The 15,966-nt window shown below is 40.8% G+C and overlaps 1 protein-coding gene across 4 annotated transcripts; it reads right to left on the reverse strand.

Annotated features, from left to right (window-relative positions):
* Positions 1–359: 359 nt before the first annotated feature.
* LOC116200755 (dof zinc finger protein DOF3.1-like) lies at positions 360–5,440 on the reverse strand. Of its 4 annotated transcripts, none has more exons than XR_004155732.1 (3): positions 3,758–5,440; positions 3,538–3,651; positions 360–2,707 (listed from the first exon to the last, which is right to left on the reverse strand). XR_004155732.1 is itself a non-coding variant. In XM_031531641.1 (2 exons), the coding sequence occupies exon 1, from the start codon at positions 4,576–4,578 to the stop codon at positions 3,772–3,774; it is 807 nt and encodes a 268-aa protein (XP_031387501.1). In that variant the 5' UTR covers positions 4,579–5,440; the 3' UTR covers positions 3,312–3,651; positions 3,758–3,771. The 4 variants fall into 4 exon arrangements, 1 of the variants encoding a protein (XP_031387501.1); XR_004155731.1 differs by lacking the exon at positions 360–2,707 and adding an exon at positions 2,751–3,238; XR_004155730.1 differs by having other exon boundaries at positions 3,538–5,439.
* Between the last annotated feature and the right edge of the window lie 10,526 nt (positions 5,441–15,966).

Raw genomic sequence — 15,966 nt, forward strand, 5'->3', positions numbered from 1 at the left:
TACTCCATAAACAAACAAAGGCTTTTACCTCTTATTCATCTATTTACTCCACTTTTCGGGTGGCTTGATTGCTTCAGCCCAGTGCTATCATTAATGCTAGGTTTTTTCGCTTATCTACAACTCCTCATTGCATCGGCGATCTGCTTGTTCACTTTCTTGCTGATGGCTTTGGCTACCATGATAAGCTCACGAAATAGAACTTGATAAGAAAGAAGGGTGGAGGGTAGAATCAATTAAACTCACTCGATAAGATAACTCGCCACGAGTAAGAAAAGTCGTGTTGATTCGCCACGCTCAAGGATGAACGATAAGAATCGGGATTTTCGCCACTAAACAAGGAACTTGTTTAAATAAGAAAATAGAAAAAACACTCTAAGCAATTTCATTCAAAAATATTCATTCACAGTTTGTTATCTTCTCTTACAATATTCATTCAAAAATATATAGAGGCTAGACACCCCTCTTGACTCTAAAATAGGAAACTGTTATCTAATCTCCTCTAAATTACTTTCCTAAAATAGAGTAAGGTAATAATCTAAAATAAGAAACTTAAGACTACTGACTCAAGCTAATATATGAAATTATATATAATTAAGAGAAATTATATTATACCAATATAGGAAACTTAATATCTAATTAAGCTAAATTCTGATTCCTGAGTCTTCTAGAATGTGTGTGTGGACCCGAAAATTCGAAAATGTGTCGGACAGCAATCCGAAACACATCATCCCACCTTGTCGTTGGTGGCCCTCAAGCCATTTCATATAAATAAGATATTATGACAAACTCGTAGAATTTTTTCTCCCCCACAAATTTTATTAATAGGCAAAAAAAAGAAAAAAAGAATTCCCATTGAATACCTGTTAAATTGACGGGAAGAATTTGAAATTTTTTTCGTGAAATAACAATAGATATGAGAAAGGATTAAGATCGACTTTATAAATAAGTACGAGTATAGGAGGGACCCGTCCCAAACCCTCCTCAGTGGTATCCCATTTCTCTACCCACACTATTACTGATCAGATTGAGACTACGTTGGCATTAATTAAGAGGAGGAAGTAAAGTCGCAGTTTCTTTTCCCTGCAAATCGCTCTATATCCAAACACGAATGATGAGGTATACACACTATGATTTTTTTGCACTGTGATGAATCTACTATCCTTTCACATCGAGTACCTTCATATTCGAAGTCAATAGTCAAAAAGGAAGGTTTCAATAGCTTTGAAAGAGGAGCAATGCCGAACCTTGAACTGTGCGAGGGTATATGTCAACAGTCCCCTGTGACTTCTGCCAAAATTTGGCAATAACCCATTGCCCTTCAAATTCACGGAGCACATCATTTAGTTTCCATTTTATACGGAATCACAAATTAAATGTTCTATCCGCGTATTATTCTACGAAGAAGTTGTGTGCTACTCTTTTCTGCATCTCGATAATATGTCTTGATTCATTTCCATTCCTCCACGTAAAAGCTAGACTGATACTAGGATAGATAAAAATAATCTCAACGAAATTCAGGGCTCACAATCGACAAACACATTGCGGAGCCCGTTGAACTGGAATTACTAACTAGAGGTCGTAGATGATTCATAAATCTCTAAAACGATTTTTAATACTCAATGTTGTGTATCTACGGAGACGCTAGATGATAGTTATTATGGAGACGCTAGATACTTACACGTTTAACTGTCCCGGAACATTTGATATTTGTCCATACACAAGTTCCACAATCAGCTAACACTCTTTTTAACATAATGTTTGGTAACGAAATATATAACTTTTGATAACGAAGTTAAATTTGATTTAAGAAAATAAAAATAAAAGTAGTTGAAAAAAATATGTTGGAGAATTTGAATAAGCAAATAAAAATAAAAATAATTGCGTTGTTGAATTTAAAAAAAATATAAAATAGTGAGATAATTTAGTTTAAAACCTATTTTAAATAATATATAAAAAATTATGAAAAAGAATTTGAAAAAAAAGTATTGATTGCATTATTGAATTGAGAAAAAAATGAAATTAAATAAAATAATACTTTGTTTGATTTTGGAGTTCAACTCCATTTACTCTCCCCACTTAACTTCACTTATCTTCAATTTAATAACATAATTAATACTTTTATATTTTTTTAAAATTTTTTATTTTTACCATTCAATTCAATTTTTAATACTAAATTCTCTCAATTATTCATTACCTTTCATTACTTTTCCTCACTTTTCCCATAACACAATCATTACTTTTTTTTATTATTTTCTTCATCCACGTTGTTATTATAATCCAATTAACAATATATATATATATATATAATTGGAATGAAGTTGAGTTTTACTCAATTCCATTTCCAAACAACCCTTAAACTTTATTACCAAACATAGAAAGTTTCTTAAGAAGAAAAATAAGTCTTTTCTTTTCTTCTTTTTCCCTTTCCGTTTACAAGATTTGATCATGAATCTAATTGGGTATTGCTTTTAAATCGTGATGAACCCAAAGGTGCCTGGAGGCATGTTGGGAGGGATCCAAATCTCCGGCCCAAGAACCCCCCAGGGAGCTTCTTCATCAATTTGACCATGACAGCTACTTAACCCTGCCAATTTGACTTTAAAGATCTTTGGGGTTGGGGGGTGGTGGGGGCCTGCCTCCTTGGTGATAGCAAGAAAACAAAACCCCAAATCTTCTGTCTTGGACTGAAAATTTTGCAGCTGAGGCTCTTTTTGCAAGTTGCAGAGAAAGAAAGGGGAATGGAACAGGAATAAGAAATAACATCTTCCATGAAGATTGAAACTGAACTGAACTTTTGTCTAGGCCTCTTCAGACAGCATGGAAGTAGAAACAGAAGAGATGAAGGGATTGATTAAAAGGGCTTTTTTATATCGACCCCATTTTACATTTATTCCATCCATAGCACTATCTTATTATTCAGAAGCAACAAAACATGTCAAATCTTACTCAGAATCCCACATTGTGCTCATTATTCCACCCTCATTTATTCATTCATCCATCAGCCTTGCTCGTCACGAAAACTAGTAGTGATCAAAGAGAAGAACGTGTCCGTTTTAGTGAGTCAAATCACTTTTGTTGGGCACATAATGCATTATCAATATTTCCTTCTTCCGTTCTTCAGGAAACAGCGAAACCGATTCCTCGCATTTTCCTCTGAGGAAAATGTTGTAGAGCATATCTAAATTCTAACACCATCCCTCAGATTTGGTTGCCATTTTCATGAAAGGTAGATGAAATGCTGAAAATGTTGTCCACAACAAAAATGGGTTGAAAAAGAGAGATTCAAAGATCTGTCAATAAGAATAGAGAACGAGAAATAACGATGCATCATGCATCGATCATCACATAATAAGCATAGAAAAATCAGAGGAATACGCCCCCAGCAGCTACTTCTACACTGGGATATCAGACAATGGATTTTTAATAACTATGATCAGTGTCCTTGATTCGTGGATATATCATCTATCATACACATAGCATAACAAACCGCACACCAAATATAAAAAAAAAAAAACCAAAAAGGAAAATAAGCATTACCTATATTAGTAATGTTTTGGCCTTCAGGGTGTGTGCTATGTACCTTGAGCAGCATCAGATAACACCACACTCAGGCTCCAAAATCCTCGTTTCTGTTCCCCAAACTTCTTCAGCCTTCATTCAGTGCAAGAAGTGGAAAACCCCAAAGTGGAAAAATTCAAATAACAATTGAAAAAAAAAAGAAAAAAAGAAAGAAGAAGAAAAAGGATACGCTAATCACTTGTTGCTGTTGGTCTATTGATATCTTGAACTGGGAGTGTAAATAGCAAGATCAGGCCACCCATTGCTATTCCCCCAACAGCTGGATTCCTCACCTCCATTGCCTCCATTTCCATTGCCGTTACCATTACCATTCTGCAAGCTCAAGCAATCACTGTCCGGCATATTATTGCTCTGTGATTTCTGCCCCTGCACCCCGTTAGGACCTCTACTCGGATTCAAGCTGGTGCCGGAATTCAAGTTCTCCCCGAGGACGCCGAATTGCATCACCTTCGGACCCGAGCTGTTCGGGTTCAGACCCTCGAGGAGAGTCCCGAACTGCAAATTCGAGGTCAGAAGTGAGCTGAAGCTCCCACCCGTGTCGAGCAGCCTCCTTTCGGGGTCAGTGCCCAGGCCGAGGATCCCAGAGCCGGGATGGACTATCCGGGCCGGACTGGGACCCGGAGAGGGGCCCTGGGCAGACTGTTGGGGCACGGCCGGCTGAGAGAGACCGTGGGAGGGCTCGATCAACCTGGGGCTCCGGGCCTGAGACGAGCCTTCGGGTCTCGGCTCCGTCTCCACAGGACCGGGGCTGGGGCGCTTCGCGTTCGTGGGGCGCTTCGCGCTCTTGCGGGTGCCGCCGCCGACCGGGATGTTGCGAAGGGCGCCGCCCTTGGTCCAGTAGCGGCGGCAGTTCTTGCAGAAGTGGCGGGGTTGGGAGAGGTTATAGTTGTTGTAGTAGCAGAACTTGGTGTTGGTGGACTCACATCTCGGGCACTTGAGCCTCTCCTGCTCCGGGAACTGCGGCTTCACCGGCTGAAGGAATGCCGAAGGGTCCTGCATAACTTCTCCGATCGACCGGCCAAAAAGCTCCAAATCCTGGGGTAAGTCTTGACGGGGAGAAAAGGCCTCAAGTTTGGGAATTTGAAGCTCCACTCAACATCCTGTGAGACCCCGCCACCTCAAAAGCACCAAAGGTTTGATTTTGGCCGGAGATTTGTCTTCAAAAGGGCATTAGTAGAATCGGGTCTGCGCCTGATTGGCCCCGAAAGGACAGATTCTTGAGAAAGTGACGGGAAACCTCGAATCGAGGGGGTTTGATGATGCTGCTGCTGCTTGTTAGCCTTTTGGGAGGTGTGAAGTGGCAAATAGTAGGAGGCAGAGAAGAAGTGGAAAGAGGACAAAATGGATTTTTGAGATATTTTTGTGGGCCGACGGAGATGTGAAGCTTCATGGAAGAGAGCACTCATTCCCCATCATGAAACACTGCAGTGAGCCAAGAGAGCTCTGCTCTGGACTTCTGGTTCTTCTTCACCACTCAAACTTCACAATCCTGCACTGCACCTTTCTCTCAGTTTCTCTGTTTCTTATCAAATGAGCTGACAATTGTACACAGGGTAGAGAGAGAGAGAGAGAGAGAGAGGGAGAAGGGGAGGGGGTCTATTAAGGGTGTTAGGGCCTTTGAGGATTCAAGAGAAGTGTAGAAGAGGGGGTAAGAGGAGGAATTTCTCGTTTCTGGGTCTTGAGGAAAGGAAATCCTTTTGGAATGGAAGAAGAAGGATGATGATGATCTTTGTCCGCGTGAAAGTGACGATGAGACTTCCACAATGAAATTGATGGGATATTGCTCTCTCTCTCTCTCTCTCTCTCTCTCTCTCTCTCCTTTCTTCTTCTCCCAGTTCTCCCAGTGGTTTTTGGACTTTTCGTGGTAGGAGCTAGAAAGCTTCCCTGATCCCATGTTATTCTTTTCTTTTCTGAAAAACAATACTTTTTTGACCAACTAACTTTACATAATATGTCTTTTACTTTAATTTTTTTTCTTTTGATTCGTTTTCACCTTGTACTTTTACGTAATTTTCAAAATTGTCAAATTTAGATGTACTTAAATAATCATAAAATCATGAGGTATACCTCTGGTTTCAAATCTATAATGGCTGTTATTATTTGATAACTTTGCCGTCAAATATTGACTTGATAGGCTGACATGGATTTTCTTACAGGGTATAAATAGTTTAATAAAAATTCACAGATTTCAAATGATTATATAAAATTTTTAAATTTATCACGTGATTTAAAAATTTTGAAATAATTATTAAAGGAGAAAGTAGCGTAATGGCACACACTCTAACATGTTCATCTAATAATCGCAATTTCGATATATAGTGAGATTACTCATATTTCTTTACATAATATTTTTTTTCTCAATATTTTACTTATATAAGGCCATATAAATTTTACGATAATGTAAAAGTTATGAATATGAACAAAAGTTGGAATTGTATATCACCATTATAACGACAAAGACACCGATAGTATCACTACTAATTACTGATCATTTGGATCTATTGAGAATATTTCAACAAGCAGGAAACTTTAACAGTGATATTGAGAAAAGTTGGGCCGAAACATCTCGACACTTACATATTTGGGTTTGATAGTTATGGAGACAAGTAAAATGGGAGAATCCAGTTTTGGGAGAAGCAAAAAAATTTGTAAACCTCGTGATTAATCTGGTAATTTTATGAAATTACGTGATAAATTCAAGAATTATATGAAATCTTGTCAAAAATCTGGGAATATTATTAAATCATATGTAAAACAATCCATGTCAATGCTCAATCTTATTTCCCACATTGTCGTTTCACGGAGAATCTAACTGCTGATAACAGTCGTGATAAATTTGAAAATAAAGTAAAACCTCATATTTATTTTGTTTTATTTTATTTTTTTGATTACATGAAAGGTCAGTGAGCCCAACACCACGAGTATCGGACCTACAACCTCTTGGTTGATAGACGAATGCATATGTTACTCTGCTACATTCTCTTTAATAGTGTTTTTCTAAAGCACATGTTTCTCTGGGAATATTTGGAAATCACGTGATTTTACATGATATTTGCCATTTATGTTTTAATCCTTCTTTTTTTTTTCTTTGTTCTATTTTGCCTTGTAACTATAATTAATTTTCAGATTTCATTTTTTTATTTAAATTTTCTATTAAAAGTCAAATTTGTTCTTCAACTTTAGTTTTTGCATTTGTCATAGTTCTTTTATTGTTTTATTTTGTCCTCGGCATTACAATTTTTTTTTGTCTTAGTCTTTCCATTAAGATTTAACATGAGAATGTTTAAAATTAAAATTTATTGTTAGAAAATAAAAATATTAATAAAAAAAGTGTACAAAAATAGGAGGGCTTAGATGTACGTTGACGCCACCACGCAAACAATATCTGGCTAGCATCGAGCTCCCATTGCTCTGATTTGGGAGTGGAGCCGAAGGGGCAAATCAAAGGCGAAACTTAAAACCCCAATTTTTTATTTAAGATTTTCAGTTCAATTCGATTTCGAGATTTTGAAAACTGAAACCAAATAAAATTTTAAGGAAATTCTAAAAACCAAAGTAAACGGACTGATCACTGAACAAATGAATTCGTATTTCCCATTCAATTTCTTTTGCGGAATAGTTTGTGATAAAATTTCTAACTTTTAAACTCTTAATTTATATATTTTTTTATTATATCAGACTCAGGTCTCGATAAATTGGCCTAAGTAAATTTGATGGAGAATCCAAATTGGCAATGGACTGAATGGGCATTCATAAGCACTTGCTGGCATTTTTGGTCCAATGTAGACTTTGTGTAATCTGCCTTGAAATTTTATAAGCAACTTCGTGTATTAAATTCTAATTACTGAGAAAGTGATAATTAATTTATGAATATATAATATTAGAACAGTTGCATGATTCTGATGCTAAGATACTCGGAAAACATATATAGGGAAGAGTTGTTTGTATTATATGGTTGGCAAATGAGAATAAATGTCAACCACAATGATGACACATGCATATATTAGCCTTAATCTAGCCATTAGTGTCTGAGGCATTATATTAATTGATGTGGGGAATATCATTCCGTCCCCATTAGGTTTTACAATCTGATTTTAAGATTTCAACTCTAACTTTAATTGTACTTACTACACAACAAAAATATACTCTTCCAATTCAAAAAGGTGAGCCCCATATATAAACCCACATACAACTTCAACATACTCAATTTAATTTTTAATACTAAATTCTCTTAACTATTCATTACTTTTTCAACAATTCAATAACACAATCATTACACAATTATCACTTTCTCTTAACTATTCATTACATTTTTATACTTTTTCTCATAATTCAACAAGACAATCATTACAAACTAATTAAAATCAAAACTCAACATTACTTAACTCTAAAACCAAACACATCATTAATTCGGTGTCGGAGAAAAATGTTAACTTTCATTTTTCTATCAAAAAATATTAAACATAAATGCTTTATCACATAATTCGGCATTTTAAGTTGTATTGGGTAGATTAAGACCACATTCTACATTATTTATACATTTTTTTAAGGGATGAAAGATGAGTCAATTAATTTTTTGTGAGCAAGGATAGACGTGGTCATAAGACGACCTTTTTTATAAGAGTAATTAAAATTACTACTATACATACATGAGAAGGAAAAGAAGAATATATGAGCTTGGGAATTATGAGCGGGATGACTCTTTCTGGCCTAACCCGAGCACACCGGGGCGGCGACAAATCTCGGCAAGTATATAGAAATAAGGGGTTTTTCTCACCCAGAGGAGCGATAAGTGAAAGCACTATAGACGTGAAGCCGATTTGTGGCTGGCGTACTCCAACGCAGATCTACCAAACATCTGATCTACTCCAAAAACAAAACTAGAAGTTTAAGAGACAACTTGGAATCTGAACTAAAATCTAACAATCTCATTTATCTCTTGAACCACTCTCTCCAAAAAAGAGAGATCTACCTTGTTTATCCCAAAAACTGTATTCCCTTGCGCACGCGAAGTCTTGTGTTGTAGCTGATGAAAAAGTTGCTAAAGAAAATGCTGAAAAATCCTTTCTGATTACCAATTAAGTTTAAAGTGCTGGTGAAAAATTAGTTCAAAATTGTTAAGATTAAAACAGATGACTGATTAATATTTGAATTATAACATTAAAAGAAGCAATTATCATATGCACCCTAGAAAAAATCACATTTACAATCGGCAAAAGTAACACAAACTACAATATCAAAAATTTTCACCAAACAATATTTCTGATTTAAAATAACATAAAAAGTGCTTATGTACCTCCCACCGCACTCCCAAATCAACTGGACCTTGATTGTGTCAGAAGGGAACCGAGGACATCCCTATGATTGCTCTTTTTGCAGATCATCAAGGGCGTGCTTAAAAACTTGGCTCTTGATTAGTCATATTGAGATAAATTTGACCCTATTAAGTGATGAGTCCCCCTTTCTCATGAGAGATCCTTCAGGCCACCCTTTCACCCAAATTCGTGGTTTCGGAAACAAACCCATATGATGGGAAGACAGATCTCAGAAATCACATAAGTAGACATGTAAATTCGCTCTTGGGAAGAGGAACAAGTGAGGAATTGCAATGCCGTCTCTTCCGGGGACGTTGACAGGGATCGCAATGGATTGCTTTCATTCCCTGCCTGCCAGATCAGTCATTAGCTTTGGCCACTTACGGGAGAAGTTCATAGACTGTTTTGTAGTGTGAGAAGAGCAGGAATTACTTGCAATGGAGCAGCGGGGAAATGAGTCCCTTAGGCAGTGGTGTGATAGATTTATCAGTGTTGTAGCAGAAATCGAGGACTTATAGGAGAAGGAAGCGATGGCTTCTTTCCAAAGGGGACGGAGGAATGAAGATCTAGTAAAGAGTCTCATAATCACCCCGCCAACAAAAATCGCCGATGTCTGTACAAGGATCCTTGAGGAAGCGAGATGACTAAACCAAGTGAGGCGAAAGGATTACAAAATTTTTTTTTGTTGAGAATTGTGTTTTGAATTTTGACTTCATTCTTTCCCAATTTGTAGATTTAAATTTCTATCTTTTGGTTAGGCAATATTTTGAGAATATTATATATTAGGATATCAAATATAGAGAGAATATCGAGAATATTATATTGAAAGAAAATCAGGGTTTACATATATGTTTTGAGAGTTTCGATGTAAAAGTGCAGGAAAGTGTTAGAGAGTTGTATGAGATGTGATATAATATTCCTCATTTGTGTTCAGCCGTTATGTCTATAGGAAACACACTCATATTGTACTACACTTCATTATTTATTGCTCAATAAGAAGTCATAATCGAACCTCGTTTACTAGTGGATGTTTCCCTCAAACATTTCCTTTTGAGTTTGAGGGTTTTACAACGTATATCTTGGGTGAAATTTCTTCTCTCTTTCGCATTATGATCATGCAATCGATTCCAAACAAATTTGTTACATAACAATGCTTATTCGTTGCGAAATCTCCAAGGTTAGAAACTCCCATGTACATTTAATGACGAGCATCTTAAGAAGTTCTACGCGTGAGGGACCTGCCACTCTAAAGCCTTCAACCCGGTGATGATTGATTTTGTGAAGCGCCTACCCCATGTAGCGGGTTTAATGTGTTCACTATGTTTGCATGTTTGTTATGTGTCTGTTCTGTTTTGGGAATGTGCTTGTGTGATCAGAATAAAAAGTCTGTCACGAAGGCTTTGGGATGAAGTTGTGCTAAGTTATTGTCACTGTTACAAGATTATAACGGACATCTAATTAAATAATCATTATAACGATTGAAACTTGCGCGAATGTATACGACATCCAAGACTCCCCAGCGGGAGCTCTTACGGGCAAACGACTCGTTTGGTCATCCATGACTCCCGAATGAGAGCCCTTCAGAGCAAACAGCTAGCTAAGTTAGGGGCGAAAGACTCGCTTGGTCATCCGAGACTCCCAAGTGGGAGCCCTTGCGAGCAAACGGTTCGCTTGATCATTCAAGACTCCATATTTAGAGCCACATCAATGAGAAACACTCTTTGTGCTCGATAAGACTCCCCCATCGGGAGCCATAGCAACGAGAAATGCTTGCTTTGATGGACAAAACTCCCCACTGGGAGCCGCAGTGACCAGAGATGCTCGCTGTGCTCTCAATAAAACTCCCGATTGGGATCCTATGCAACAATACCTGTCACATGGATTGACGAGACTCCCCAGAGGGAACCTATGCGTAGAAAAGAATCACGTAGAACCACAAGACTTCGTATCGAGAGCATAAGCGACGAGAAAGTCCCGTGAATACGAGACTCCTTAGGGAGACATCATGACGAGAAATTCGCGGAGCGAGAAGACTCCTCAAGGGAGCCACTATAACTCTAAAGACGAGCTATGTTCGATCCTCCAGACATAATCTCCAGTAACTGGGCGGCAACCTTCGCGTTCAAATGACTTCTTCTCACTCAACCCTCAAAACCTTTTCCCTTAATGAACAATCGGCTGAGGAGAATCTGGCGAAACATCAGGGATAGTCTGAACAATTACTCTAGGACTTACTTAGTCTCAATGCCCCAGAGTGCGGGGCAAGTGATGGATCCGTACCCTCCTCTGGGGGTGCAAAAGACTTGGATATGCAAGACAGACGGGCTCAGAAGAGGCCCGACAGGGACTGTAGTAAGCAACCAAGTGAGGACTTAAGCAGCATAAGGCCCAAAGAAGCCCAGTTGAAGGCGCAAGGGGTGGCCGGCGCAGAATGAACAGTGATGAGCGGTTGCCAATGGCAACCTCCTATAAATATGTAACAAAAGGTTCGGAATAAGGGGAATGGAAAAACTTTCCACGCACTATCAATCCGAATTACAATTTTTTATTGTAATGACTAGGGATGGCAATTTTTGCCCCGATCTGTGGGTATCCAATCTGCCCCGATCCGTTTGGGGCGAATAGGGTAAGGCGGGGATATCCGTGCACGAGGCAGGGTGGGCTTGGATGTCGTTGTTGCCCTGCCCTGGCCTACCCTGCCCGATGCAAACTTAAAAAAATAAAATAAAATAAATTATTAGTTGCTCTTTTGTCTTATTTCCTTTCCCTCCTTATTTTCCTAGCAGTAGCCGACTAGCCGCTCGTCCCCTTGCCTCCATCGCCAATCTCCATCGGCCTGTTGAGCTCTGTCCTATCCACCTCCTTGTTGCTTCCTCCTCCTCTAGCTCCACTCCACCTCCTTGCGGCCTCCCCCTCATGAGTCACGCTGCCTAAGTTGATGTGCTTCAGATTGCAGCTTAACATGTATTCGAATTTTCGGGACGAGACACTCATTCTAAAAGATTCCGAAACAAGAATTTGGCTTCATTAGATATTACTATTCTTATATTGTAATAATTTTCTCTTAATTAGATATTATTTTCATTATTAGCTTGAGACAGTAGTCTTAAGTTTCATATTTTAGATTGTTTCCTTATTCTATTTTAGGAAAGTAATTTGGAGAATATTAGATGTCAGTTTCCTATTCTAGAGTAAAGGGAGGTGTCTTCCATATATATATACACACACACACACACACACACTAGGAGGAGATATGAAAAAAGACGAATTTGATTAATATTTGAATGAAATTGCCTAGAGCGTTTCCTCTCTTTTCTTATTTGAACAAGTTCCTTGTTTAGTGGAGAAAATCCCGATTCTTATCGTTCATCCTTGAGCGTGGCGAATCAACCCGACTTTTCTTACTCGTGGCGAGTCATCTTATCGAGTGATTTTTGTTGGTTTTACCCTCCACCCTTCTTTCTTTATCCCGTTATGGTTTGTGAGCCTATCATTTGGTATCAGAGTGAATGTTATGTTCTTGGTGGCCGATTGAAACACATGAGGGAGTGTAAACACGAGTGTTTAGTGAGGAATCATTATGAGAAATGCAATGGATGAGGAAAACGTCGATGAGGTTTCGAGGGGACTCACACTCGACCAAGCCCAGTTCCTTGGGTTCCAGTAGAGGCAAGATGAGCATGGGATGTGAGCTGCGTGAGTCTCAAGAGACCACCATTGCGCGTTTCTTAGGAGGTATGAACAAGGAGACCGCGGATATGATCGAACGACAGCCTTTTGTATCCCTAGAGGATGTGATAAAGCTGGCAATTAAGGTCCAAAGGCAGCAGAAACGTGGCCAACTAACTACGCCACGAGTGTTCAACCTGAAGTCGATGATTGCTAGGTCCACACCTCAAGGGTCAGCCTCAAGGTGAAACGAGCCACGAAAGGAAGTTGAGGGCTCGCTGAAGTCTCAAGCTGAGTTAGCCAAGGTGAAGGAGCACGAGATTGATCCACAACCCCCTGTTCAGTGCCGAGACATTAAGTGCTTTGAATTTCATGGATTCAGACACTTTATCTCCGAATTCCCCAATTGGCGAGAGGTGACCATCCAAAACCCTCACGCTGTCGAAAGTGAAGTTGAAGAGGCCATCGAAAATGTTTGTGGAGTTATGAGTAAGAAGAAAGTGGAATATGCTGATAAGGGTGAGAAGCTCGAGGCTAAACAAGTCGTGAGTTCGGAATCAAAGTTGGAAGAACAGTGGGAGTGCTTGGAGAACATTCCAAAGGTACTGATTTCAAACTCTCCAAAATAAGTCCTAAAGGAACTCATTTTAAGCTCAGCCCAAGAGGAACTTCAGGAAGAATTTGCTATTGAAGATCTATTGATGGTGTTTCGTCCAGTGAAACCTGAGCTATCTGAAGCGCACATGACTTCGCTGAGGAAGGGGCAATCCAGCTAGAGAGTTGATCGGCGAGGAAGAACAAAGAATTTGATCTATGAGGAATTAAAAGAGAGAGTTCGAACAGAAAAGTTGGTCATTAAGTGGCAAGTTAAAAAGAACCGAAGCGCACACATGAGGACCAGGAGACAATCGACGAAGACTCGGTGTCAGCACCCCATTTTGGTTCACTGGCTCCAATAGAGGATACCTGACTTAAGCTCGGATCACTATTCACAATCGGGCCGATGAAGGCGAAAACGCAAGCCCAGGAACAGGGACCACAGAAAAAGGCAGAGATCGCCATAAAGGCACAGAGAGGCAATCGGAAGAACACACGAACAACGAACCCCGAAAACAGCAGAGGTCGGTACTATGGCACTATTCATCATCAGATCACTAGAGCGTCAGAAGGTACTCAATATGGGACTCTAAAAATCCCTCTTGGTACCAAAATGACCAATGGCACCTCCGAGCGCATTTCAGAAGCCTCCTGCTTAAGCTGGGGCATCTCCAACATCCGCAGATGCCTTTCCTAACAGGGCCTCCGGGAGGCCCGATCCACGAACGGATAAACGGCACTCGAAAACAGACCTGCACACACCCGAGGCTCACCAGGACCATGGAACATGAATCAGACTATGTGTCGGAGCCCATCTTGGTCTCTCGAGTGGATCCCGACCCAGAAAAAGGGCCCCCTTTCACTCGAAATCTTGCGCTCGGTGTTCAAACGGGGAAATGTTGACGTTTGAGCTTCGCACCACCCACTCCCCATAACCCCCAGGGCCAGGGAAATTATTTCGGCTCGAGCCAAACAAGTCAATTAGGTCTCCCGAGTGATATTTCAGTGGTCACAAACACCTCTCGGCAAACCTTCGAGGCGCGTTCCTGGCAAGCGGAGATCACAGCGGTCTCCGAGCACCTCGGAACATTCGGGAAACATTGAGAAAACCATCTTCGCTGATTCCTGGGTCACCTCCGACTATTGATTTTCGATCGAGGGTAACGGGTCAACGATTCCGCACGAGGCAAAAAGTGCACCGGGACGAACAACACGGTGCACGGAGGAACAATTGGACAATAGAGACGGTTAACTCCACTCAGAATGCCCGAACGAAACAAAACCGGCTTTGGAGCCCCGGGACACCCGAATAATCCCACATGAGAAGCATGTCAATATTGGGCTCATTTAGATCGTGATCATATGCGTATCAACAATTCACAACCCGAACGAACCACGGAAATCGAACGCGTAACCAATCTAGCCCCGAGCTTCTCTCGGCTTTTCCCCGAGCCAAGAAGAGCCCACGGCTCAACCCTTAAGCCGCGACTCAACCCCAAGCCACGGCACAACCGTCCCAAAGCCACGACTCAACCCCATGGCCGGCGGTTCTACCCTTCCTCCCTTCCCTCCACCACACAATTCAAATATCTCTTACACCCTCTTACACATCTCTCCCATCCATCACCTCCCATCACCTCTTCTCTTGCTTCCCCTACACTCCAAATGAATTTTTCCCCTCCCTAATCACCCACTACCACCGGCCCCTCCTTGATCCCTCCCTAATCACACTTAATTTTCACTTAAACACACCATTAGGGCATCCTTTATAAACCTTAAGCCTCACTAATCTAATCACTTCTTGAACTCCACTCTCTCTCAAGCCAACTTCTCTTTAGAATCCTCTCAAACCCCCCATTACCGTCCAACCATCATCCAATTCACACCGAAGTCGAAACCAGCCAAAACCGATGGGAAACCACCCGGTTTTCCGGTGACCACCCATCCCGACTTAAGCCAATCACAACCAAACTTCATATCCCACACGTTTCCACCTCCCAAACCCATTTCCGAGCATAGTTTGAACATTTGAGGCCTCCAACACGTCGTTCCGGCAAGTAACCCGAAACAGCGGCTACATGGGTTTTTGGGTGCATCCGAGCCCTCACGCGTGCCATTTCCTCCCGCGACTTCGGCGAGTCGCGCCGTCACGTTCGAAGGGTTCCTCACAACCCTCCTTCTCCTCCGTGAAGAGGCGGTCACGGTCCGAGAGCCGTTCATCCGCGCACAACCTCCGTTTCGCTCTTTTCTCTTTACCTGGTTTTGGCGGGTTTTATCGGTTATTTTCTTACCGTTTTCGGGCTTGTCTAGGCTCTTGCACGCTCGAGGATTGTCACGAATATATAGATCTGTCCCTTAGGAGTCCGAGGAGCTTGACCTTGCTTGATGCCGTGATCGGAGCTGTTGTGCCGACCACTTTTCCTCCCGGTTGCTGCGGTCGCTGCTCTCGGGTACCTACTGCCCTCGACGTCCAACCAAGTCTTCCGACTCCCTTACCACTTCCCCGACTCTTTCCTCGTATCCCGATGTTAGGTAAAACTCCTCTACGACTTAGAGAAGTTAGGTCTTTGATCTTTGTTCGTCTTGGGATGTTAAGGCGGTTAATGAGCACGTTTCATGCAAGTGCGATTTTTTTTATAGGGTTCCATGTAATCCCATGCAATTTCATGCAAGTCACTTCCTTCATCACGTTCACATGTCTTAGGAATGCATATACCATGATGGAAAATGACCGAAGTCGAGGTGGGAGAGGCCCCCATAGCGCGGTTGAACCATGGAAGCCCACAACAAAGTCCCGAGGGAGGGA

This window comes from Punica granatum, chromosome 3 (genome assembly GCF_007655135.1).
Source record: "Punica granatum isolate Tunisia-2019 chromosome 3, ASM765513v2, whole genome shotgun sequence".
Taxonomy (NCBI): domain Eukaryota; kingdom Viridiplantae; phylum Streptophyta; class Magnoliopsida; order Myrtales; family Lythraceae; genus Punica; species Punica granatum.

Excerpts from the sequence above, each read along its gene's own strand:
- LOC116200755 (XM_031531641.1), bottom strand. The coding sequence starts at position 4,578 with ATGCAGGACCCTTCGGCATTCCTTCAGCCGGTGAAGCCGCAGTTCCCG.